The 27,316-nt window shown below is 39.3% G+C and overlaps 1 protein-coding gene across 3 annotated transcripts in view; it reads left to right on the forward strand.

The window, feature by feature from the left end:
• LOC100605912 (10 kDa heat shock protein, mitochondrial) overlaps positions 1-23,674 on the forward strand; it is a 52,223-nt gene extending 28,549 nt beyond the window's left edge. For 2 of the 3 annotated variants that reach the window (XM_003253889.3, XM_003253891.3), the window contains 6 exons: positions 6,765-6,865; positions 11,361-11,403; positions 11,598-11,684; positions 19,232-19,311; positions 21,167-21,278; positions 21,405-23,674. In XM_003253889.3, coding sequence (XP_003253937.1) covers positions 6,765-6,865; positions 11,361-11,403; positions 11,598-11,684; positions 19,232-19,311; positions 21,167-21,278; positions 21,405-21,536 — 555 coding nt within the window. In that variant the 3' untranslated portion in view covers positions 21,537-23,674. The remainder of the gene's footprint in view (positions 1-6,764; positions 6,866-11,360; positions 11,404-11,597; positions 11,685-19,231; positions 19,312-21,166; positions 21,279-21,404) is intronic. The other variant, XM_030803176.1, reaches the window with a different exon arrangement.
• The last annotated feature ends 3,642 nt before the right edge of the window (positions 23,675-27,316 follow it).

Consider the following 27,316-nt stretch of genomic DNA (forward strand, 5'->3'; position numbering starts at 1 on the left):
TACATCAATATACATTGAAAACCCCATCGTTAATCTTTTTGCTTTCACCTGTCAAACATATTTTAAAGAAGTCATGAGAAGAATGGTCTACTATATTTATACCCAGATATTTACAATATCTCCTGCTCCTGATGTTCCCAATTTTCTTTTTCTTTTTTTTTTGAGATGGAGTCTCGCCCTGTCTCCCAGGCTGGAGTGCAATGGCGCAATCTCTGCTCACTGCAAGCCCCGCCTCCTGGGTTCAGGCCATTCTCCTGCCTTAGCCTCCTGAGTAGCTGGGACTACAGGCGCTCGCCATCACGCCTGGCTGATTTTTTTGTATTTTTAGTAGAGACAGGGTTTCACTGTGTTAGCCAGGATGGTCTCGATCTCCTGACCTCGTAATCTGCCCGCCTCGGCTTCCCAAAGTGCTGGGATTACAGGCGTGAGTCACTGCGCCTGGCCTCCCAATTTTCTTTGTGTTATTTTCTGTCTGAAGAACTTCCTTTAGCAATTCTTTTTTTTTTTTTTTTTTTTTGAGACAGAGTCTTGCTCTGTCACTCAGACTGGGGTGCAGTGGTGCGATCTCGGCTCACTGAGTTTAAACAATTCTCCTGCCTCAGGCTCCTGAGTTCAAGCAGTTCTCCTGCCTCACCCTCTCGAGTAGCTGGGATTACAGGCATGCGCCACCACTCCCAGCTAATTTTTGTGTTTTTAGTACAGACAGGGTTTCACCATGTTGGCCAAGCTGGTCTTGAACTCTTGACTTGCCCGCCTCAGCCTCACAGAGTACTGGGATTACAGACATGAGCCACCGTGCCCAGCTGATCTTCATTTCTAAGTAATATTTTTGTTGGATGTAGAATTCTGGCTTGACAACTCTTTCAGCACATTTTTATTTTTATTTTATTTATTTATTTATTTTTTTGAGATGGAGTCTCGCTCTATCACCCAGACTGGAGTACAGTGGCGTGATCTTGGCTCACTGCAACCTCCATCTCCTGGGTTCAGCGATTCTCCTGCCTCAGCCTCCCCAGTACTGGGACTACAGGTGCATGCTGCCACAGCTGCCTCATTTTTCTATTTTTAGTAGAGACTGGGTTTTGCCATATTGGCCAGGCTGGTCTTGAACTCCTGACCTCAAGTGATCCATCCATCTCAGCCTCCCAAAGTTCTGGGATTATAGGTGTGAGCCACTGTGCCCGGCCTTATTTTATTTATTTATTTTGAGATGGAGTTTTGCTCTGTCACCCAGGCTGGAGTGCTGTGGCGCAATCTCGTCTTACTCCAACCTCTGCCTCCAGATTCAAGCCATTCTCCTGCCTCAGCCTCCAGAGTAGCTGGGATTACAGGTGCACACCACCATGCCCAGCTAATTTCTGTACATTTAGTACAGATGGGGTTTCACCATGTTGGCCAGAATGGTCTTGATCTCTTGACCTCGTGATCTGCCCGCCTTAGCCTCCCAAATTGCTGGGATTACAGGCGTGAACCACCCCGCCTGGCCTCCGGCCTTATTTTCATTTTTATTTATTTATTTTTGAGATGGATTCTCACTCTGTCTCCCAGGCTGGAGTGCAGTGGCGTGATCTTGGCTCACTGCGACCCCCACCCCCTGGGTTCAAGCGATTCTCCTCCGTCAGCCTCCCTAGTAGCTGGGATAACAGGCGCCTGCCACCGTGCACGGCTAATTTTTGTATTTTTAGTAGAGACAGGGTTTCACCTTCTTGGCCAGGCTGGTCTTGAACTCCTGACCTCGTGATCCACCCTCCTCGGCCTCCCAAAGTGCTGGGATTACAGGTGTGAGCCACCATGCCTGGACTCTATTTTTATTTTTTTTTTTGAGACAGAGTCTCACTCTGTTGGCAGGCTGGAGTGCAGTGGTACGATCATAGCTTACTGCAGCCTTAAACTCCTGGCTTAAGAGATCCTCTCACCTCAGCTTTCTGAATAGCTATGACTACAGGAGCACACCACCCCTGGCTGACTTTTTTTTTTTTGTAGAGACGTGGTCTCGCTATGTTGCCTAGGCTGGTCTTGAACTCTTGGCCTCAAGCAGTCCTCCTGCCTCAGCCTAAGTTTTTCAGCACTTTAAAAATGTTTTGCCATTTTGCTTCCATGGTTTCTGATGAGAAAGAATCTGTCATTCAAATTCTTCTGGCTTCTTTAGTGGTGTTTTTTTCTTTGTTCTGTTTTTTTTTTTTTTGAGACAGGGTCTCACTGTCATTCCAGGCTGGTGTACAGTGGACTTCTTAGGCTCAAGCAATCCTTCTAACTCAGCCTCTCAAGTAGCTGGGACTACAGGCACGCGCCACCATGCCTGGCTAATTTTTATGTTTTGTAGAGATGAGGTCTTACTGTGTTGCCCAAGCTGGTCTCTAACTCCTGAGCTTGAGTGATCCTCCTGCCTTGGTCTTCCAAAGTGCTGGGATACAGACCTGAGCTACCACACCTGGACTTATCTTTAGGTTTTAGCCATTTGATTATGATGTGTCTAGTTGTAGATTTCTTTGGGTTTATCTTGTTTGATGTGCACTCAGCTTTTTTTAAATTGTGGCAATATATATGAGACATAAAATTTATCATTTTTGCTATTTTAAAGTGTACAGTTCTGTGGCATTAAGTACATTCCCATTGTGCAACCATCACCACCATCCGTGTCCAGAACTTTTTCATCTTCCCCAACTGAAATTCTATACGTATTAAACGGTAACTCCCTATTCCTCTTTTTTTTCTCAGCCTACTCAGCTTCTTGAATTTGCAAGCTTATGTCTTTTTACAAACTTGGAAACTTTTCAGCATTATTTCTTCAAGTACCTTTTTTTTTGAGACGGAGTCTTGCTCTGTCGCCCAGGCTGGAGTTCAGTGGCATGATCTCGGCTCACTGCAACCTCTGCTTCCCGGGTTCAAGTGATTCTCCTGCCTCAGCCTCCATGCGCCACCATGCCCGGCTAATTTTTGTATTTTTATTAGAGATGGGGTTTACCCTATTGGCCAGGCTGGTCTCGAACTCCTGACCTCGTGATCCACCTGCCTCGGCCTCCCAAAGTGCTAGGATTATAGGCGGGAGCCACCTCGTCCAGTCTTCTTAACTCATTTTTAAAAAATGATAGTTGCCTCTATTGCATGAAAGTGTGGAGGACTCATTATAGAAAACAAAATGACTTTTTTTTTGAGATAGAGTCTCACTCCCAGGTTGGAGTGCAGTAGCGTGTGATTGCTGCTCAGAGCAACCTCCACCTCCCAGGTTCAAGTGATTCTCCTGCCTCATTCTCCCAGTAGCTGAGATTACAGGCGTGTGCTACCGTGCCCGGCCAGTTTTTGTATTTTTAGTAGAGACGGTGTTTCGCCATGTTGGCCAGGCTGGTCTTGAACTCTTGACCTCAGGTGATCTGCCCGCCTCTGCCTCCCAAAGTGCTGGGATTACAGGGGTGAGCCATTGTGACTGGCCAAAATGGCATTTTTATTTCTAAGTTAAGGATTTCTTTTTTGTTTTATATAAATTGGTATCAATAAAAGGATTCTAGATTTCTTCAAGATTGACAGCTTGTAACTCCACTTAATAACAAAATTTAGTAATTATATAAGTAAAGTCAGTGTCTAAATATACGGTTAAATAATTAAAATTGGGCTGGGCCCAGTGGTTCATGCCTGTAATTCCAGTACTTTGGGAGGCTGAGGTGGGAGAATTGCTTGAGCCCAGGAGCTCAAAACTAGCTTAAGCAGTCTTGAATTAGTCTAGGCAGTCTTGAATTAGCCAGGTGTTGTGGGCGCTTGCCTGTAATCCCAGCTACTTGGGAGGCTGAAGCAGGAGAATTGCTTGAACCCAGGAGGCAGAGGTTGCAGTGAGCTGCGATAGTGCCACTGCACTGTAGCCTGGGCGACAGAATGAAACTCTATCTAAATAAATAAATAAATAAATAAAAGTCTCTGTGTTCAGGGACTCACTATATGAAGGAGACACATGAAAGTAAATGCTAGTAAGTTGTGCTATTAAGTGTGAAATAAATGCTGCTAAGAGTTCTAGCCATAGAAGACTGGGTGTAGTGGCTCACGCCTGTAATCCCAGCACTTTGGGAAGCTAAGGCAGGTGGATCACTTGAGGTTAGGACTTCAAGACCAGCCTGACCAACATGGTAAAACCCCGTCTCTACTAAAAATACAAAAATTAGCTGGGCATGGTGGCACATGCCTATAATCCCAGCTACTCGGAAGGCTGAGACAACAGGATCACTTGAACCCGGAAGGCAGAGGTTGTAGTGAGCTGAGATTGCGCCACTACACTGCAGCCTGGGCGACAGAGTGAGACTCTATCTCAAAAACAAAAACAAAGCTCTATCCGTAGAAGGTGTAGTGGGAACAGGAAAGACAAAACTGAATAGACAGATTGCTAATATATACAAATTACAAATGTGGCGGGAAATCGGATGGAGTTCTGTGAGGATTCAAATAATCAGGGAGTGCTTGAGTGTATTGGGGGAATGAGAGATTTGGACAGAATTGTGATGTGGAATTTGAGGTGGCCTTTGGAGAAGGTATACAATTTAGCTGTATCTCCTCAAGGAGAGAGAGAATCAAAACTTAGAAACATTATGATGAGATAAAAAAAAATCAGGGAGAGTGGTTTCAATAGTAATTAAAGAGTCATTAAAAAGTGTTTGAGGCCGGGTACAGTGGCTCATGCCTGTAATCCCAGCACTTCGGGAGGCCGAGGCGGGTGGATCAGCTGAGGTCAGGAGTTTGAGACCAGCCTGACTAACATGGTGAAACCCCATCTCTACAAAAAATACAAAAATTAGCCGGGCGTGGTGGCGGGTGCTTGTATTCCCAGTACTCAGGAGGCTGAGGCAGGAGAATCGCTTGAACCCGGGAGAGAGAGGTCACAGTGAGCCAAGACCGAGCCATTGCACTCCAGCCTGGGCAACAAGAATAAAACTCCTAAAAAAAAAAAAAGTATTTGATCCCGTTCCCTGTCATCATGGTATGTGCGCGTGACTCTGTTCTTTGCCGTGCCTTCCCACAAGACTTTAAGACTTTTAGAATCAAGTGATTCCTGGCCAAGAAACAAAAGCAAAATCGTCCCATTCCCCAGTGGATTCAGATGAAAACTGAGTAATAAAATCAGGTAAAACTCTAAGAGGAGACATTGGAAAATAACCAAGCTGGGTCTAGAAGGAATTTTATGTGAGATGGCATGCATATTTAATATTGTATCAAGGTCACTATCATGTCACCATATCAAGCTGAAAATGTCACCATCATCTGGACAGTTGGACATGCTGATTGGAGCAATGGTTTTTCTTTTGGTTTCTATGCTCTGCAGTAGGCTGGTTCAGTACTAAATATGTGAGACCTTTTGTTTGGGAAAATTTTTGAGTAAGCAAGTGATATTCAAGAAAGATTGTCTGAAGTAGGCAAAATTGATTGGCTCAAGAAGGCCTTATAGTTAGTAAGTTTTTGTAACCACCCTTCTAATCTACTCTAACCTATTTAGACTTCGGAATATCAAAAAGATTGCGTAAAGCATTACAGAGATCTGAACTTTAAATTTTTATGTTATTACATTTTAAATATTGAAAGTGACCCTTCCTTGCCTTTTTTTTTTAAACTTAGTTTTGTCTGTTAGGCATTTAAAACAACTTTTATTGGATCTAATGAACATACCATACAAATCCCTATACAGTTAGAGTGATTATATTCACAGGGTTGCACAGCCATCACTACAGTCTAATATTATAACTTTTTTGTTGTTGTTTTGTTTTTGAGATAGAGTCTCGTTCTGTCGCCCAGGCTGGAGTGCAGTGGCATGATCTCGGTTCACTGAAACCTCTGCCTCCCGGGTTCAAGCGATTCTCTTGCCTCAGCCTCCAGAGTAGCTGGGACTACAGGTGTGTGCCACCATGCCCGGCTAATTTTTTGTATTTTTAGTAGAGATGGGGTTTCACTATATTAGCCAGGATGGTCTCGATTTCCTGACCTCGTGATCTGCCCACCTCGGCCTCCCAAAGTGCTGGGATTACAAGCATGAGCCCCCACGCCCAGCCTTTGAGAACATTTTTATCCTTCCTGAAAGGAAACCTCATCCCCATTAGCAGCCATCTTCAGTCTCCTCTGCCTTCCTCTCTGCCCTCAAGCCCTACACCAGTACAAATCTATTTCCTGTCTCAATAGATTTTCTTACTCTAGACACTTCATATAAACCAAATCACAATATGTACCATAGTTATATTTACATTGCCTATGGTGAAATCCTGTATCTACAAAATAATGGAAAAGTTAGCCCGGTGTGATAGCATGTGCCTGTAGTCCCAGCTCCTCAGGAGGCTGAGGTGGGAGGATTGCTTGAGCCCAGGAGGTGGATATTGCAGTGATGTGAGATTGTGCCACTGTACTCCAGCCTGGGTGATGCAGTGAGACCCTGTGTCAAAAAAAAAAAAAAAAAAGAAATTATGGTTTGCAATTTTGATCCAAGTTCCAGTCCTGACAAATACAATATCTGCATTTATGTAGTAGATTCTATCCAAATGAAGTTGAATTGAAGGATAAATAAGGGTAACCTACTTTTTTCTGAGTTACTGATTATGATTCTATACTTGGTTTCCTATTTAGTGTATAACCCAAGTTGAACCACAAGAGCAGTTATATATTAACAAATTATATGTACTTAACATAAGATTTACCAGGTGATATAATTTAATTAACTATAAGAACAAATTATATGTACTTAACATAAGATTTACCAGGTGATATAATTTAATTAACTATAAGAACTTCTTTGTTTTTAGTATATTCAACAGAACATAAGAGCAGATTGCTCCAATATTGACAAAATTCTTGAACCACCTGAAGGCCAAGATGAAGGTGTGTGGAAGTATGAACATTTAAGGTAGGTCCTTCTGTTATATCAAAATACTAATAGTACCTCACACAAAACCAGCTTTCATATTAATGATAATTGTGAATTGTAAAATTTACTATGTAACTGCAGACTTAAGAAGCCAAATTTTAAAAGCTTTGGCATTTTCAGTGTCACAAGGTTCTCAGCTTTCTTCACTGGTTGTTTCCAGATCAAATTATGCTGCACGGTCACTCATTTTGAAAGGTGGTTTCAGAGTTGATAATTTGGACCTGCCTCTGCACCTCTCTACTTTTCTTTTCTTTTCTTTTCTTTTTTTTTTGAGATGGGGTCTCACTCTCTTTCCCATGTTGGAGTGCAGTGGTGCAATCACTGCTTACTGTGCCTCTACCTCCCAGGCTCAAGTGATCCTCCCACTTCAGCTTCCAGAGTAGCTGGGACTACAGGTGTGTGCCAGCATGCCTCACTAATTTTTTAATTTTTTGTAGAGACAGGATCTGATTATGTTGCCCAGGCTAGTCTCAAACTCCTGGATTCAAGCAATCTTCCTACTTTGTCCTCCCAAAGTATTGAGCCACCCTTTCTACATTTATTCATTTGGGCCTTATTATCCCCGCCTTTTTTTTTTTTTGAAACAGGGTCTTGATCTCTTGTCTAGGCTGGAGTGCAGTGGTGCAATCTTGGTGCATTGCAGCCTCTGTCTCCCATGCTGAAGCAATCCTCCCACCTCAGTCTCCTGAGTAGCTGGGACTACTAGTGCATGCCACTAAGCCTGGCTAGTTTTTTGTATTTTCTGTAGAGACAGGGTTTCACCATGTTGCCTAGGCTGGTCTCAAACTCCGGGGCTTAAGCAATCCACGCACCTTGGCCTCCCACAGTGCTGGGATTACCACCATGCCAGCCTGGGTTTTATTCTTATTTCATGGTTTTCCTTAATTGTATCTCTTAACCACTAATATAGTATTTCCATTTCCCATTTATGCATAACTTTGTGTCATCTTTTGTCTTTTTTTTTTTTGAGACAAGAGTCTTGCTCTGTTGCCTAGGCTGGAGTACCGTGGTGTGATCCCGGCTCACCACAGCCTCTGCCTCCCGAGTTCAAGTGATTCTTCTGCCTCAGCCTCCCGAGTAGCTGGGACTACAGGTGCAGCCATGCCCAGCTAATTTTTGTATTTTTAGTAGAGACGGGGTTTCACTATGTTGGCCAGGCTGGTCTCGAACTCCTGACCTCATGATCTGCCCGCCTCAGCCTCCCAAAGTGCTGGGATTACAGGTGTGAGCCACCGTGCCCAACTTGTCTTTTTTTTTTTTTTCCTTTGTTTCTGTAGAGATGGAGTCTCACTGTGTTGCCCAAGCTGGTCCTGAAATCCTGGGCTCAAGTGATCCTCCCATCTCGGCCTGCCAAAGCGCTGGGATTATACAGGCAAGAGCCACTGCACTTGGCCACTTTATGTTTTTGTAGAGGATTACTTGTAGTTCCTAGTCTAGGCTTGGTATCTGATAAGTTACCTGTAAATTATTGCAAACTTCCAGTCTTCTCTTTGGTAAATAGAGATTAATTATAATCCTGAAGTAAGGAGTTTTGGTGCTTTTTATAATGCCCTTTGAATGAAAAAATTGATAACTAGTGGATAGGTGGAGATAACATTAGAAGTAGATGTATTCTGAAGTTACTAGGTGTTTCTTGAAATTATAAATTTTCCAGTGCAAATGGGAGCTGGGATGAGTTGACAGATTATTAATAAATATAGAGAATGCAGTATGTGTTCATTGGGGCTTATTATTTGTAAGTTGATTTTTAGATAAGTAGAGTAGAAATACGACTTTTCCTGAATAAATTAGACCATGTTTCCTGTGTTTTGTGCCTCAACTTGTAGACAAGGCACTTTTTAAAAATATTTACTTTTTGATGCTGCATGCTTCTTTAGATATGGCTAAGACATTATGTCGTGTCATAACAGTTCAGCAATTTCAGGATGCTAAGACTTCTTTGTACCCTTTGCCGGTTTTTAGACAAATTACTTGACTATTTTCTAACTTTTTTATATATCTGAATGCACAATAATTGAAAGTATGAAGCTGTAGATATTTTCCCATTTTTACAACCCAAGACAGAGAACACTTTAGTGTAGTACATCCTTTGCTTTATTTTTATTAGCCTTGAAAATAACTGCTTTCTTAAGTTTTTTTTCTTGAGACAAGAGTCTTGAGTCTTGCTTTGTCACCAGGCTGGAGTGCAGTGGTGTGATCTCGGCTCATTGCAACCTCTGCCACACAGGTTCAAGCGATTCTCCTGCCTCAGCCTCCCGAGTAGCTGGGACTACAGGCGCACGCCACCATGCCCAGCTAATTTTTGTATTTTTAGTAAAGATGAGGTTTCACCATGTTGGTCAGGATGGTCTTGATCTCCTAACCTCACGATCTGCCCGCCTTGGCCTCCCAAAGTGCTGGGATTACAGGCGTGTGCCACCACGCTTGGCCGTTTTTTCCATTACAAGCATGATTCCTAACAAGTAAGGGCTGATTTTAGTGTTACAAGGGTTTTTTTTTTTTCTTCAGGTCTAAGAAAACATTTACCTATTTAACTTATTCTATGAAACATTATATAAAACATTACATGAAATATTTCTCACAAGTATTTCATTTGTTCTGGTGCTATTTTTACTTTTGTTATTTTTTTCTACTAGCCACTTTTTGGTCTGGGTTGTATATTAACTATCATGTATATGTTCTTTTATCTCTTTATTGCATTGTGTACATTTTATTGGTTGACCAGGAAGTTTTTTTTTTTTTTTTTTTTTTTTTTGCATACATCCTTTATTGATTTGAGGCTGTATACTTGCCATTTTTAGTTAATGCAGTTGATTATATAATGATGTTAATTTGGATTGGGTCATGACTTCAGTCAAATCTCCCACTAGCTCATATTGAGTCTTAATGATTAGGAAAAGATACTCCTTTATGTCAGGATACATGCATGGTGACTGAAATGTAGGCTGGATTCCAGCTCTGGTTGGTCTCTTCAGCTGCACAACTGTGTACATGTTAGCCCTGTATTAAATTAACTTGAAGCTGTAAGTTTTGCATTATTTGCCACAGATTATACCCACAGCACTGCTGAATCAACTTAATTTTGCTTTTGGCCGTAAAAGGGTTGGATAAGAAACTTACCACAACCAGTCTTTATTACCACTTAGTGGAAAACAACTAAAAAACACATAACATGCAGCCTGCTTGATAGGGGGACAGTAGAGGGTGATACGGTGATTTAGAAATAATGTTATTTTTGTAATCTAAGGACAGCATTATTAGGCATCTGGAAAGGAAATGCAGTTACAAACAACTGAAAATTTGACCCTTGCCTTTTTGTTTTCTTCTGTTACAATGTGCAGTAAGTAAGTAAATGAAGTTTTTCCTACCAAATTTGTTCACATATATCCTGGTTTTTTTCTTTTTTGGGGGGATTTTTTTTTTTTTTGTCTTCTGATTATGTAGGTGTTAGCTTTGCATTGTTTTGGGAACCAAAATGATTCAGTTTTTCTGATGGGGAAACATAGTATTGATTTATCTAACTTGATACATTGAACTAAATATTAATAGGTAGGGCTTTTGGAGGGAACACGTTCAGTGTTTTGACAGCTGTAAAACTATCTTGTGACATAGAAGATTGTCTTTTTATCAAATAGCTGTCTAAAACTGATGGCCTCAGTGCAATTGTAATGTAATTTTTTTTTTTTTTTTTTTTTTTTTTGAGATGGAGCCTTACTCTGTTGCCCAGGCTGGAGTGCAGTAGTGTGATCTCGGCTCACTGCAACCTCTGACTCCCAGGTTCAAACAATTCTCCCTCCTCAGCCTCCCGAATAGCTGAGATTACAGGCACCCGCTATTATGCCTGGCTAATTTTTGTATTTTTGTGGAGATGGAGTTTCACCATTTTGGCCAGGATGGTCTTGAACTCCTGACCTCAGGTGATTCGCCTGCCTCGGCCTCCCAAAGTGTTGGGATTACAGGCCTGAGCCACTGCGCCCTGCTGTAATTTCTTTGTATGTTTCTGTGTACCAACATTTTATTACCCTCCAGTTGCTGAATTTTTCTACAATTCGGAAATTTTCTCATATGCATATATAGCTCCTGTGAACATCTTTATGCATTTATCTGCATGCAGATCTGATTATTTCATTACAATAGATTCTTAGAAGAATGACTTAGTCAAAAAGTATACACTTCCTAAAAGTCTTGGTAAATATTTCCAAATTACTTCCCTGAAAAATTGTACTAATTTCTAGTATATAAGAGAATGATCAGCTCACTTAACTCTGGTATTGAATGTTATGAGGGTTATTGGTTTTCTATTTTTAATCTGTAAGCCTTTAGAAGAAATGTGTCATTGTCAGTTTAGGTGGTTTTGAGAATGGTAATGAGGGAGGAGGGATGATACTGATGGGATTCTCTTTTTGCAGCTAATATTCTAAAAATTGCTGTGGAGAATAGATACGACTTTTTATTTATGTATTTGCATTTTCAGGCAGTTCTGCCTTGAGCTAAATGGACTTGCTGTCAAACTTCAGGTAATATTTTCTTTAAGTCAAAGTTATAATTGAAAGTTCTGATTTCTTTCCCTGTTTTTATAACTTAATGTGCTTACAAAAACGTATCCAAATTTCTAACTTTCTTTTAGAATTTATTAGGAAATATAGTAACCTAAATGATAAGCTTTTTCACTATTATTTTACATATTAAGAAATATAATTATTTTTAACAGAGCGAATGCCATCCAGATACTTGCACTCAAATGACAGCAACTGAACAATGGATTTTTCTTTGTGCAGCTCATAAAACTCCAAAAGAGGTGAGGATTTATGAAATAGAGTAATAAAATTATTATAGCCTAAATCTCTCTCAAGACAATGTTAGATAAGTTTTTAGGGTTTTTAGTTCACTGTTTATTTTGCTATTTCGAGTTGCTTGTTGTGAGGTTATTACTGCAGTGCTATTTTAGGATTTCTTATGATAAGCATCATTTTTCATAATTGGGCAATTACATGGGCTGGAACTCACTTCATGGTGCACTGGCTATTACAGATTAACATCTGTCACATGGTGCTGATATCTACTGTGTAATGATTGAGATACACCTATTTAGGCTTTTGTTCAGATTATTTCTTTTGATAGGAAGAACTATTGATTACTCTGATGCCTAGTTTAAGTAGAAATGTTACTTGAGCTTTTAAATATTCATGTTGTTTTTCTCCTTATTTAGTTTTTTCCAAGGTAAGACTATAGGCAGTAGCAGTTTTTTGTTTTGCTTTTTTTTTTTTTGAGATGGATTCTTACTCTGTTGTCCAGGCTGGAGTGCAGTGGTGTGATCTCGGTTCACTGCAGCCTCTGTCTCCGGATTCAGGAGATTCTCATACATCAGCCTCCAAAGTGGCTGAGATTACAGGCATGTGCTATCATGCCGGGCTAATTTTTATATTTTTAGTAGAGATGGGGTTTTGCTATATTGGCAAGCCTGGTCTCAAACTCCTGACCTCAAGTAATCTGCCCACCTCAGTCTCCCAAAGTGCTGGGATTACAGTTGTGAACCACTGTGCCTGGCCTACTGTACTTTTTCTTACTTATTTATTAATTTTTTACTTTTTCTTATTTAAAAATTTCTTCATATCATCTGATACCCAGTGTACTTTTCCTTAGTTGTCTCAAAAATGGTCTTTACATCTGGGTTGTTTAAACTATGCATTGCTTTTCCCTTAATCTGTATTTCCATTTAATCTGTTATAATTACTTTTTACTTGACACTGACTCATTGGGAATATTGGGTTAGGCCAATTCCGTAGAGTCATAGACCTTGAAGTGGTCATTATATTGGTAGACTTCTAAGGCTTGAAGACAAGTGAGGCCCTAGTTGCAAAATCAGTATCTGATGTTTTTTGTTTGAAAAAGGACAAATGCTCCAAAATAAGGAGTATTTGATACCTAAGAGAATAGTACTTATTTGGAAGACTGGTTTCATTCAGGATGTTACATTTTTGTGTTAATTAATTGAAGCAGTATTAAGATTGTATCTGTCTACATCTGGGAAAATCCACATAGTGGTTTCATTGATAATTCACTGAAGTTGGCTACTTAACGTAGTGAATAATGTGATTATTGCAATTAGGAAACTGAATCAAGAAGGCTGAATCAAGGCTAGTTTTGTTTTGGCAAATAGTAATGATGTATTATTCTTTCTTTAGAGTGGAAGTGATATCCAGTTTGTGATGTGTTATGACTCTTAAATATACTGTTATTCTTGTATCCACTTCTTTCTTGATTAATATTAAATGACAGGATAGCATTAAGACCTGTAAATTGAGTCTTAGAATTGCAGCATTGCTTGCTGAAGTCCAGATCTGTTGAACTGGCCATGTTTGTCAAGGGAGGGTGATAGTAGGATTTCCAAGTGGTAGTTACATTGAATGGAGTTACTATAAAAATACAAACGGAACAATTTGAAAGGACACTTTCTGAACTCTTTTTGAATAACGGCTTAGTCAGGAAACTATAGGAACTGACAAACTAAGCTAAGAAAATTGCTCTCATGGATTAAAATCACTAGGAGGATTCTGAAGTGGGAGAAGCAGAATACTTAGCACCAATAATCGTTTATTCAGTATCCTTGAGAATTAAAGAGAAGCATTCAGCATATAGAGTAAATTATACAAATAGTGCTTCTAGGTGACAAACATTATACTGTCTACAAGCCCTCACAGTCACATGCTGATTGTGATCACTTACAGTAGCATTATGATTATATATTTGGAAAAACATAATATATAAAAATTTGTAAACACCATTAAATAGTATTTTGTAACCTGCTATATTTTGCCATCTTTTTGCTGTTATAACTGTTACAGAGTAGGAATAGTTACCTGAGAATTAATTGGGGGAAGGTGAAGGGAAGGCAGCTAAAACAAGGCAAAATGTCATCCAAATTAAAAATTCAGAAACCAGTTAAAGGTCTAAAGATACAGTGATATGGTAACCCATGAGCCACACGTAGCTGTGTAGCACTTGAAATGTGGGTAGTCAAAACTGAAATATGCTGTAAACACAAAATAAATACTGGATTTCGAAGACAGTAATGCCTGTAATCCCAGCACTTTGGGAGGCCGAGGCAGGTGGGTCACCTGAGGTCAGGAGTTCAAGACCAGCCTAGCCAACATGGTGAAACCCCATCTCTACTAAAAATACAAAAAATTAGCTGAGTGTGATGGGTGTGCACATGTAGTCCCAGCTATTTGGGAGGCTGAGGTGGGAGAATCACCTGAGCCCAAGGACTCAAGGTTGAAGTAAGCAAAGATCACACTACTACACTCCAGCCTATGTGACAGAGAGAGACCATGTCTCAAAAAAAGATTCAGAAATGGCCAGTAAGCACATGAAAAGATGCTCAACATTAGTTATTAAGGCAGATCTCAAAACCACAGACAGTTGGTGCGAGGGTTGTGCGTTATTGTTAAGCTGATTAACATTGTCTCCTCCACAACCATGCTTGATTAGAAAAAACAAAACACTGTGAGAATGGAGAAACAAAATGTAGCATAGACATACAATGAAATATTATAAAACCATGAAAGGGAATGAAGTTCTGATACATTCTACAACATAGATGAACCTTTAAAATCCAGTATGTATTATGTGGAGTGAAACAAGTCAGATGCAAAAGGACAGATACTGTAACATTCCACTTATCTAGAGTGAATAAATTCATACAGACATTCAAAGGTAGGTAGAAGCTGCCAAAGGATGGGAGGTATGGGAAGTTAGTGCTTAAGGGTAATAGACTTTTTTTTTTTCTTTTTTGAGACAGAGTCTTGCTCTGTTGCCCAGGCTGGAGTTCAGTGGCGCGATCTCGGCTCACTGCAACCTCCGCTTCCCAGGTTCAGGTGATTCTCCTGTCTCAGCTTCCCAAGTAGCTGGGATTACAGGCATGTGCCACCTCGCCTGACTAATTTTTGTATTTTTAGTAGAGACACGGTTTCACCCTGTTGGCCAGGCTGGCCTCGAACTCCTGAGCTCATGTGATCCGCCCACCTCAGCCTCCTAAAGTGCTGGGATTATAGATGTGAGCCACCGCGCCCAGCCGAGTTTCTTTCTTTTTTTTTTTTTTTTTTAAGAGACAAGAGTTTCGCTCTGTCACACAGGCTGGAGTGCAGTGGCACAATCTTGCCTCACTGTAGCCCCCACCTCCCAGGTTCAAGCAGTTCTCTGCCTCAGCCTTCTGAGTAGCTGGGACAACAGGCGTGCACCACCATGCCCGGCTAATTTTTGTATTTTTAGTAGAGACAGAGTTTCACCATGTTGACCAGTTTGGTCTCAAAACTCCTGGCCTCAAGTGATCCACCTGCCTTGGCCTCCCAGTGTGCTGGGATTATAGGCATGAGCCACCATGCCTGGCCATAATAGTTTCTGTTTGAGAGTTGGAAACAGTGATGATGGTTGTACAATATTGTAAATTAATGCCACTAAATTGTACATTTAAAATAGTCAAAATAGCTCTCTGGGCGCGGTGGCTCATGCCTGTAATCCCAGCACTTGGGGAGGCCGAGGCGGGCGGATCACGAGGTCAGGAGATCAAGACCATCCCGGCTAACACGGTGAAACCTCGTCTCTACTAAAAATACAAAAAATTACCCGGGTGTTGTGGCGTGTGCTTGTAGTCTCAGCTACTTGAGAGGCTGAGGCAGGAGAATGGCGTGAACCCTGGAGACGGAGCTTGCACTGAGTAGAGATCACACCACTGCACTCCAGCCTGGGCAACAGAGTGAGACTCCGTCTCAAAAAAAAAGGGTCAAAATGGAAAAATTTGTGTTGTATATATTTTACTACAATTTTTTAAAATGTTAAGAAAAAAGCACCAAAACCCCAAATGGCATATACTTTCACACCCACTATAATGGCTAAAATAGAAAAGATAGACAATAACAAGTGCTGGCTGGGATGTGAAGTGGAACCCCTAAACGTTGATGATGGGATTGTAAAATGCTTCAGCTATTTTGAAAAACAGTTTGGAAGTTCCTTAAAATGGTAAGCATAGAGTTGCATATGACCCAGGAATTCCACTCCTTGATATGTAGTTCCCCCAAAATGAAAACATTTATCTGCACAAAGACTTGTACATGAATATTCACAGTCACATTATTTATGATAGCCGAAAAATAGAAACAACCAAATATCCATCAACTGATGAATGAATAAGCAAAATGTGTTACAGCCATCTCTCAGTATCCTCAGAGGATTGGTCCCAGGACCCCCATGAATACCAAAACCACAGATACCAAAGTCTCTTATATAAAATGGCATAGTATTTGCATATGACCTATGCACATCCTCCTGTATACTTTAAATCATCTCTAGATTACAGACAATACTGAATACAATATAAATGCTATGTAAATAGTTGTTATACTGTATTTCTTAATTTGTATTATTTTTTATTGTTACGGGGTTTTAAAATGTAGTTTTGATCTGTGATTGATTGAATCTGCAGATGCAAAGTGCTGACTGTGTATGCATACAATGGAATAATATTCAGCCATGAAAAGGAATGAAGTCTTAAAGGGAGAAGAAACATACAGTACAGCATTTTGTATATATTAAAAACATTAAAGGCTAAAAAGTTTTGAATTTTAAAAAAAGGAATGAAGTACTGATTCATACTACACCATGGATAAGCCTTGAAAACATAATAGAAGCCAGACACAAAATGCCACTTATTATATTATTTCATTTTAATGAAATATCCAGAATAGGCAAATCCTGTAAAACAGAAATTAGGTTAGTTGTTGCTTAGGGCTGGGGGAAGGAGAGAATGGGAAGTGACTGCTAATTGGTTCAAGGTTTCTTTTTGGGATGCTGAAATGTTCTGAAATTTAGTGGTAATGGTTGCAGAATTTTGTGAATATACTAGAAACTGCTGAATTTTTAAGAGTAAATTTTAGTTGTATCAATTATATCTTAAAAGTCAAAAAGTAGGCCATTAATTTTATATCAATTACCTGCTGAAATGGTATTATTTTGGATATAATGGGTCAAACTACAATATTAAAATTAATTTCACCTCTTTCACGTTACCTTTTTATTTTTTATTTTTTATTTATTTTTATTTTTATTTCTGAGACGGAGTCTCACATTCTTGCCCAGGCTGGAGTGCAGTGGCGCGATCTCGGCTCACTGCAAGCTCGGCCTTCCGGGTTCTTGCCATTCTCCTGCCTCAGCCTCCTGAGTAGCTGGGACTACAGGTGCCTGCCATGGCACCCGGCTAATTTTTTGTATTTTTAGTAGAGACGGGGTTTCACCGCGTTAACCAGGATGGTCTTGATCTCCTGACCTCATGATCCACCCACCTCGGCCTCCCAAAATGCTGGAATTACAGGCGTGAGCCACTGCGCCCGGCCTCACGTTACCTTTTTAATGTATCTCTTAGAAAGTTAATTAATTTTTTGAGACGAAATCTTACCGTGTTATCCAGGCTGGAATGCAAGTGGCCTGATCTTGGCTTACCTCCCTTGACCTCCCGTGCTCAAGCAATCCTCCTGCCTCAGCCTTCTTGGTAGCTGGGACTACAGTCATAGTGCCACCATATCTGGCTAATTTTTCAAATTTTTTGTAGAGATAGGGCATCTCCCTGTGTTGCCTAGGCTGGTCTTGAACTCGTGGACTCAAGTGATCTTCCCACTTTGGCCTCTCAAAGTGCTGGAATTACAGGTGTGAGCCACCACATTGGGCCTAGAAAATTTAAAATTAAATATATGTCTTGCATTATACAGTTGACCCTTGAACAACTCCGGGATTGGGATCCCAACCCTCTGTGCAGCTGAAAATCTGAGTATAACTTTTGACTCTCCCAAAACTTAAGTACTAATAGCCTACTGTTGACTGGAAGCCTTACCGATAACAGTCAATTAACACACATTTTGTATGTTCTGTGTATTATATAGTGTATTGCAATGAAGTAAGCTAGAGAAAAGAAAATGTTATTCAGAAAATCATAAGGGGCTGGGCATGATGGCTCATGCCTGTAAACCCAGCACTTTGGGAGGCTGAGATGGGAGGATCGCTTGAGGCCAGAAGTTCGAGACCAGCCTGGTCAACATATTGAGACCTTCTTTCTTTTTTTTAAAGAAAATCATAAGGAAGAGAAAATATATTTGCCATTCATTATAAAGGTCTTCCTTGTTGTGTTCATGTCGTTGAGTAGGCTGAGGAGAAAGAGAAAGAAGTGGGGTTGGTCTTGCTGTCGCTGGGAAAATCTGAGCATAAGTGGATTTACGCAGTTCAAACCTGTGTTGTTCAAGGGTCTGCTGTATTTCTGTTGATGATTCTGGTTTAAAGGTTGTAAAACTGTCCCATGGTATACCCAAATGACAAATATGAGAAATACAGTTACTTGGGATATTTGCTTTTGACCAACTCATCTGTGGTCATATATCTGGAGAAAGGTAGTTTTTTTCAATAAATATTGCTCATGGTACTGTTTTTGGCAATGACTGCACTAATCAGAAATTCCTATGGATATATTGTTAGAAAAATACTTCTGTTTTGTTAGATAATTTTTTAGTGCCACGGCACTAAGCCATATTTAGTAGTTACTAAACTGTATTTCTAAGTGACAGCTTCAGTCTCAAACTTGAAAAATAACCTAATTACTGGGTAGAGTCTTTGAGCTAGAGTCATTGTTACTCCTTCCTCTAGTTGTTTTTTCCTTCTGGTTGACTCTCTGGTTTGTTTCTAGACTGCTTTCCCCTTGATGTTGCTCCCTATCTGCCCTCAGGAGGACTGGATGAGGACAATTACTTTGCAGTTTTATTTTTCCTTTAATAAATTTACTGAGTTGCCATGAGGCAGTGTTTCATTGTTTCTTTTTTTCATTGTTTCTGATGAATGGAACAGAATAAGTCAGATTTGTTAAAATATAAGGAAACTTTGATATTTCATGTTAAAATTCAAAGGTGATTTGGGAGAAAGTTGTTTAGAGGGCTGCTAGATTGACTAAATAGAGTGCTAGGGACATAATAAGGAATATTGTTTAGGATATAAGAAGGCATCCCTGGAGATACCAGAGATAAATCAGGATTCTTCTTATCTGTAATTGTTGTTTTCTTGTAAGTACGATGTTGGGAATAAAAATGGGAGACTGGTTTATGTATCATCTAGAATTGTGATCTGGTTCAAGGGGATAATAAACCTTACTTATTAATATAACATTATATTTTACAAGCATTTGGAAATTGTAAGGAACTTTTTTCTTAGAACATGCTCATGTCTTTGGAATAAGATATACCTATATAATTAATATATCTAACCTAAGAGAGAGCTCTTTGTTGATGCATTTCTATATTCTTTCTTTTGTAGTGTCCTGCTATAGACTATACTAGACACACACTTGATGGTGCTGCATGTCTTCTGAATAGCAATAAATATTTTCCCAGCAGGTAACTGAAACTTTTAAACATAGTGTTAAACATTTTAATTTATAAGATTGGTATTTTAGGGGGGAGGGGGGAGGGATAGTATTAGGAGATATACCTAATGCTAAATGATGAGTTAATGGGTGCAGCACACTAACATGGCACATGTATACATATGTAACAAACCTGCACGTTGTGCACATGTACCCTAAAACTTAAAGTATAATAATAATAAAATAAATTGGTATTTTAAAAGTAAAATTAGGTTGCTTGTTAATGCGTTTTTGTATTTTTTTTTTTAGCTGTTATATTTTGGCTTGTTTATTTGAGTTTTGAAATTAGGACTGTGGTTAAACAGCAGGACTTGGCTGTCAAAGCTCGAGGCCAGTTCAGTCTAAGGCTAGTACTTGTTCATATATGTCATTCTGCAGAGCTCTCCCTCTCATGCTTTAGAGTTGGGATATGTATATACTTGCTCACTTGAATCTCTATGATAGTTAGACTCGACCTCCCTTTATGTAGTATGCCTAAAGAGCAGACATTCCGGCTGGGCGCAGTGGCTCATGTGTGTAATCCCAGCACTTTGGGAGGCTGAGGCAGGCGGATCACCTGAGATCAGGAGTTCAAGACCAGCCTGACCAACGTGTAGAAACCCCTTCTCTACTAAAAATACAAAATGGTTGGGCGTGGTGACGAGTGCCTATAATCCCAGCTACTTGGGAGGCTGAGGCAGGAGAATCGCTTGAACCCAGAAGGCGGAGGTTGTGGTGAGCCGAGATCGCACCATTGCACTCCAGCCTGGGCAACAAGAGCGAAACTCTGTCTCAAAAAAAAAAAAAAAAAGAGAGCAGACTTTCCTAAGTTGAACTATTTGTTTTTGAAGGATTCCTTATCCTTGCTCATTGATTTTTAAGATCTGAGAAGTCTGTACATGTAATATATTATCGGTGAAGTTTGTGACTGCCTTTTATTTTATTAAGGTATTTGTTACCAGGTGGATAGATTTGGAGATTTCCCCCCGCCAAATATGATTAGCTTCAAAGAGCTCATATAAAATATGTTAAGAAAAATACTGACTTTTGGCCTTAATATTCTATGTATACATATTTTAAAAAAGGATATCAGAAATATGCAGACAATTTCAATTTTAAAAGAACAATTTTAATTTCTCTCTCTCTTTTTTTCTTTTTATATATGGAGTCTTGCTCAACCAGGCTGGAGTGCAGTGGCACAATCTCAGCTCACTGTAACCGCTGCCTCCCAGGCTCAAGTGATTCTCCTGCCTCAGCCTCATGAGTTGCTGGGATTACAGGTGCCTGCCACCACGCCTGACTAATTTTTGTATTTTCTAGTAGAGACGGGGTTTCACCGTGTTGGCCAGGCTGGTTTCGAACTCCTGACCTCAGGTGATCCACCTGCCTCGGCCTCTGAAAGTCCTGGGATTACAGGCATGAGCCACCACACCCGGCCTTAATTTCTAAAAAAAAAAAAAGGAAAGAATAACCTAGTTCTGTAAAATAAAACAATAATTCCTTTCAGGAGTTTTCAGTCGCCTCTAGTGGACAACGTATTAATGTTGTAAATAGATGTTTTAGTAAATTTGGAAATGTCAGGGATTTATTCTAACTGCATTAAACTTTTACAAAGTTTCAAAACTACAATGCTGAATTTAACTTAGGCCCTGTGATTAGGTAGAAAGAACACTGGCCCAGAACTGAGGAGCAGGGGCTCCAGGCATTTACTTGCAGTGTGACCTTGGAGTAGTCACTTATTTTCCCTAGGTGTCAGTGTCTACACTTGTAAGCTGAGAAAACTGATCTATATTGTTCCTAAGATTCTATCCAGTTCTAAGAATCTATGGTTTCTTTTCTACTTCTAGGGTTAGCATAAAGGAATCATCTGTAGCGAAACTAGGATCAGTATGCCGTAGGATTTACAGAATATTTTCACATGCTTATTTTCATCATCGGCAGATATTTGATGAATATGAAGTAAGTATATTTCACTAATTATCTTGATACATTCTTATCAGCATAACAGTAATATATTGATGTTATTTCTAGTCTTTTAGTTTGGGATAGTGAATTAAAATAACATTTTTGTCTTCCTCTCTACAGAATGAAACATTTTTGTGTCATCGGTTTACTAAATTTGTGATGAAATACAATTTGATGTCCAAGGATAACCTGATTGTACCAATTTTAGAAGAGGAAGTACAGAATTCAGTTTCTGGGGAAAGTGAAGCATGAAGGGAATCATATGGAAAAATGTACTGATCATATAATTAACAATTATGTACTGTATATATCATTTTAGACACATCAATCATGTATCCATATTATAGCTTCTTTGTTTAGTATAGGTTTTTGTATGCTGGGTTTGCCTTTTAAAATGGGAAATACTTTTTAAGTTATTCATAAGCTGTACATTCACCAGTGTGGCACTCATGGTTTTTGAATAAGATTAGTATTATCTGTTTATAATGCCTGTTAATAAAAGAATTTACAGTTTGGTAAAATTGCTGCTAAACAATCATTGGGTCACAATCCTCATCAGACAAACCCATCTGTAAAAAAAATGAGGGAGAGCTTGAGGTTTCACACAAGCCATTTACTAAAGAGGTAGAAATGTTTTCCATTGGTTTTACCTGGAGTTTAGATATCCTAAAAAATTCTGTAGTACATAGTTTTGTCTTACCTGTTAACTTTCCCCAATTGAGATGAAAGTGTTTTAAAATTGTTTATAGTTTTTGATATGCATATATAATTATGTGTATATCTAAATACAAATGCAAATGAAGCATTAGTAATACTTAAATAATTTTGCCGTGCTACATAAAGTGTAACATACTTGGAAAGGATTTACCTTTCTGCAACAATGGACTGGTACAGGATGATCACAATGGTAAGGCACATAAATTATGTTCCCACTGGAAACCTGCCCTGTCCACCCCTTCTCATTTCCCTTAACCTTATCCTCAAACTACTTTAGCTGAGAAGCTTTTCACCAGACTGAGTTAGTGGTGGCTTATGCCTATTTATATTTGTATTAATTGCTTACAGATTATACCTCATATTAGCAATTACATTACACTACAAGAAAATGTATTTGCGTAGGCTCTTGCTTATCTTTGTTTCGCAAAATTGTTCTACTTAGAAAACAGTCCTTAAAATAGTTTGACTCCTCCTGTTAGTAATATTAATCTTTGATTTAACCAGCTAGGCAGCATTAAATAGAATTGAAGAAATACTGTAGTATTTATTTTACACCCCCTCTCCTACGAAGTTTATGTTTGAATTACATGCACGTGTGAGATTATTTGCAATAATTCATAGGTTCCAAGGGTGTTGATGAATAGTCATACTTTTTTTGGACTTTGTTATAATTCATTGTGGTAAGAATGCAGATTTAACAATCTTATAATCTATTGAATGCCATTTTTGATAAAGCACTGGAGGTCTTATTGCCAAACTGTTTGTAATGAGGCACTAAGAGTGAAAACATTGTACATGTTGTGAAGAAAGTATTTAAATCCAACTTTTGAACAGATTTAACAAACATGAGGAACTTTTTTATTTAAAAGGATAATTTTGAAATGAAGATGAAAATGTATTCATCTTGTTTTTTCAAATTTAAGGGAATAATTTATACCATCTTTTGAGACAAGAATGTACAGCAAAAATAAGGGGAACAGTAGTATACTGAGAGTGTGTGTATATATAGTGTATGCCTTTCCAAGCTTGTCAGTCTTTTTGGCTTTGAACAGTGCCCACCAGCTACAGTCATTACTGTTCCCCAACCCACAACTATCTTTTAAGAAGTCTTAGTTCACAGTGAAAGGAATGTTGACTTTGAAATTATGGATTTATATTAATGGCACTATAAACCAATGGTAATGGTAATTTTTAAACTTGCTAAATATTGAGAGACTAAACTACTAAGTTAATAAATTATATATAGCAGTGTAGCTGTTCTCTCTAGATGGTGTCTCACAATGGATTTCTGTTGCTTGACTATTTTCTTAGTGAATATTTATACTAAGGTAGTGACTGAGATTTGGTGATCTGGCTGAGTATTTTGAAACACATTTTGAATAATATAGCTTAGTGTTAACGGGGACTTAAATATGATTTTTTTTTCTTACTCATTTCACCTTCCCTGTACTGTATGTTTGGAATTGATCATAAAACATCTCCAAAAGAAAATAATCAGTTTGTAGTCTTGCTTTTGTATTCATGTTGATGATGTTACTAATATTCATTGCACTGTGAAGTTGATTCACTATACTAGGTAAGACCTAAGTGAAATGGTTCCTGTTTTTCCTTAATACTGTTTTCAGAATTTTGAAAATGTACTTATATGTACATAAATACTACTAAAAAATTAATAAGCCTGGCAAACCATTGATTTATAAAAGTAAGTGTTCTAAGGGGAAAAAGACAGTTCTGTGTGATAAGGAAGTTAGGCTCCACTTTTTGTTTGAATTACCCTATGTATATCCAAAGGTAAACTTAGGCTTTTCTTTCCAAAAGATCATATAGTCAATTCATTCTTTTTCTCCTATCACATCTGGGAAAGTAGCTAACTTTTAATTATTTATGTTCCCATAAGTAACACTTCTTTTGTGTGTATACATTTCCTTTTCTCTGACTTGAGATGTCAAATTTGGATTTCTAGAACAGTTTCTCAGTTAAATTCTTGATGACTTAACAACTTTTACTATCAGAATACAATTAGAAATCCTTGGCCAGGCACAGGGGCTCACTCCTGTAATCCCAGCACTTTGGGAGGCCAAGGCAGACAGATCACCTGAGGTTAGGAGTTCGAGACCAGCCTGACCAACATGGAGAAACCCTGTCTCTACTAAAAATAAAAAAATCGGGAGGCTGAGGCAGGAGAATCACTTGAACCCGGGAGGTGGAGTTTGCGGTGAGCTGAGATCGCGCCATTGCACTCCAGCCTGGGTAATGAGCAAAACTCCGTCTCAAAAACTCCGTCTCAAAAAAAAAAAAAAAATCCTTGATTACATTGTTAGTAAGGACTGTGTTACGATTATAAACACATCTATTGGTTGGTGTCAAATTCACTGTAATCATAGAACTAAGTTTTTTATGTTAGTACTTTGCCCTACTGTCTATATGATGACATCTTTTTTGAGCAGCTAAATTTTAAATTGTATATACTTTATTTTGTGAATACTTCTTGAATGTGGTAAAGGTTTCTTTGTGTAGTTCTTCCATGCTATGCAAATATTTTAGTACAAGTAGTTGATTTTTATTTCTTCAGGCATCTCATTGTTAACTAAACAGACAATACACATGGACCGGGTGTGGTGGCTCACGTCTGTAATCCCAGCCCTTTGGAGGCCAAGGTGGGCAGATCATTTGAGGCCAGGAGTTCGAGACCAGCCTGGCCAACATGGTGAAACCCCATCTCTACTAAAAAAATACAAAAATTAGCCAGGTGTGGTGATGCATGCCTGTAATCCCATCTGCATGGGAGGCTGAGGCAGAAGAATAGCTTGAACCTGGGAGGTGGAGGTTGCGTGAGCCAAGATTGCACCACTGCACTCCAGCCTGGGTGACAGAGTAAGACTTCGCCTCAAAAAAAAAAAAAAAAAAGACAAACATATTTGTGCAATATGCTTAGCAGTTTATTTGAGATGATAAGAACACTTAAATCTGTTTTCCTGAAAAAATATGCATTATTAGTATAGAGTACACTATGAAACTGGAAAGCTACGAAGTGAATCCTCTAGAGGGTTAGATTACCTGTCTAATAATAGGTTTATTGTGGAGCCTTATTCTTCATTTGTATGACTTTTCTGCTACTTTTTTTTTTAGGCGGAGTCTCGTTCTGTCACTCAGGCTGGAGTATAGTGGCGCAGTCTCGGCTCGTTGCAACCTCTGCCTCCTGGGTTCAAGTGATTCTCCTGCCTCAGGCTTCTGAGCAGCTGGGGCTATAGGTGTGCATCACCACACCTGGCTAATTTTTGTATTTTTAGTAGAGATGGGGTTTCATCATACTGGTCAGGCTGGTCTTGAACTCTGACCTCAAGTGATCAGCCCGGCTCAACCTCCCAAAGTAGTGGGATTACAGGGGTGAGCCACAGTACCCGGCCTACTTTTTTATAGTACACAAAGCTTCATATCAAGTGTGAGCACCTAATTAAGCAAAGAGAATACTAAATTTTCGTATTAACCTAAATTTGTAAACGATAAAAACATTGGCCGGGCGTGGTGGCTCATGCCTGTAATCCCAGCACTTTGGGAGGCCAAAGCCAGTGGATCACCTGAGGTCAGGAGTTCGAGACCAGCCTGACAAAATGAAACCCTGTCTCTACTAAAAATACAAAAATTAGCTGGGTGTGGTGATATGTACTTATAAACCCAGCTACTTGGGAGGCTGAGGTACAAGAATCACTTGAACCTGGGAGGTGGAGTTTGCAATGAGCTGAGATTGTGCCACTGCACTCCAGCCTGGGTGAGAGAGCAAGACTCCATCTCAAAAAAAGAAAAAAAATTGACACCCTGAACTTAAATCCATGAAGTATGTCAATTAAGTGATGATTCTAGGATTAACTGTGACATCAATATTTAAAAGTAGTAAACTGTTCATTTTTTCATAAGATCAAGATATTACGCTGGTCTGGATTTGTCTCATAAACCTTGTTAAAAGCAGTTTTTAATTCCATAAATAGTGTATTTATCTTATTTTTTGAGACGGAGTCTCACTCCTTTGTCACTCAGGCTGGAGTGCAGTCATGTGATCTCGGCTCACTGCAACTTCCTCCTCCCAAGTTCAAGCGATTCTCCTGCCTCAGCCTTCCAAGTAGTTGGGACTACAGGCCTGCACCACCGCACCATCACACTCGACTGATTTTTGTATTTTTAGTAGAGACAGAGTTTCACCATTTTGGCCAGGCTGATCTCCAACTCCTGACCTCAGGTGATCCACCGGCCTTGGCCTCCCAAAGTGTTGGGATTAGAGGCATGAGCCACTGCCCCCAGCCAAATAGCATATTTATTATTTTATTTTGGGTGGACCTCATGAGAGCCACCTGTATCATATAACAAAAATATTTACTTAATTCTAGTTTATGTTACAGGTTATAGTATTATCTCTGCCTTCTTTTTGTATCAGGAACATGCTCATACTGTATGCTTTATGTAAAATAATTATCTGTATCCTTACAAGTATTTGCTGATATTAAATATTTTTGATGACTGGGCATAGTGGCTCACATCTGTAATCTCAGCATTTTGGGAGGCTAAGGCCAGAGGATTGCTTAAGGCCAGGAGTTTGAGCCAGCCTTTGCAATATAGTGAGATCCCAATTTTTGTCTATACAAAAAATTTAAAAAATTAACTGTGTATGGTGGTGCACACTGGTGGTCTCAGCTACTGGGGAGGCTGAGGCAGGGGTTTGGCAGGGATTACTTGAGCCCAGTGGTTTGAGGCCACAGTGAGCTATGGTTGTGCCACTGCACTCCAACCTGCGTGACAGAGTGAGACCTTGCCTCAAAAAATAAATATTTTTGGTTTTCCTTAGCATCAATGTCTATAAGAAACTGCTAGGTTTCTTTTAAAAAATGCCTTATTCCTTGTTTTAAAAGTAAGAGATTAAATCAAGAATAGCAGGATTCCGTAATCCCCCACTTCTCTCAGAGATAGATTGAGGGGAGTTGATAAAGGAACAAGGGAACTCCAGAGATGAGGAAATAATAGTGGGTATAGTCATTATGGTAATAGCAAATGAGATACCCCTTCATCCAATTCCAGTATTTCAGTAGGGTCTTTTTGACTTCTGAGAATAAGTCCCTAGTTACCTGCCCTGAAAGATGTCATTGTGTTTTTAAAACCAGGTATGTATACATAGATAAATCATATGCTTGCCTTGATTTTGGTAAAATTAAAACCACTTTTTAAATCTTTGGTGCATTTTAAAAACGTTTTATCAAACAGATGCAGACCTTGGATTCTGATTGTTGAAATACCATGTCAGTAATTGTATTAGTTTCCTATGGCTG

Source organism: Nomascus leucogenys, chromosome 22a, assembly GCF_006542625.1.
Source record: "Nomascus leucogenys isolate Asia chromosome 22a, Asia_NLE_v1, whole genome shotgun sequence".
Lineage (NCBI taxonomy): Eukaryota > Metazoa > Chordata > Mammalia > Primates > Hylobatidae > Nomascus > Nomascus leucogenys.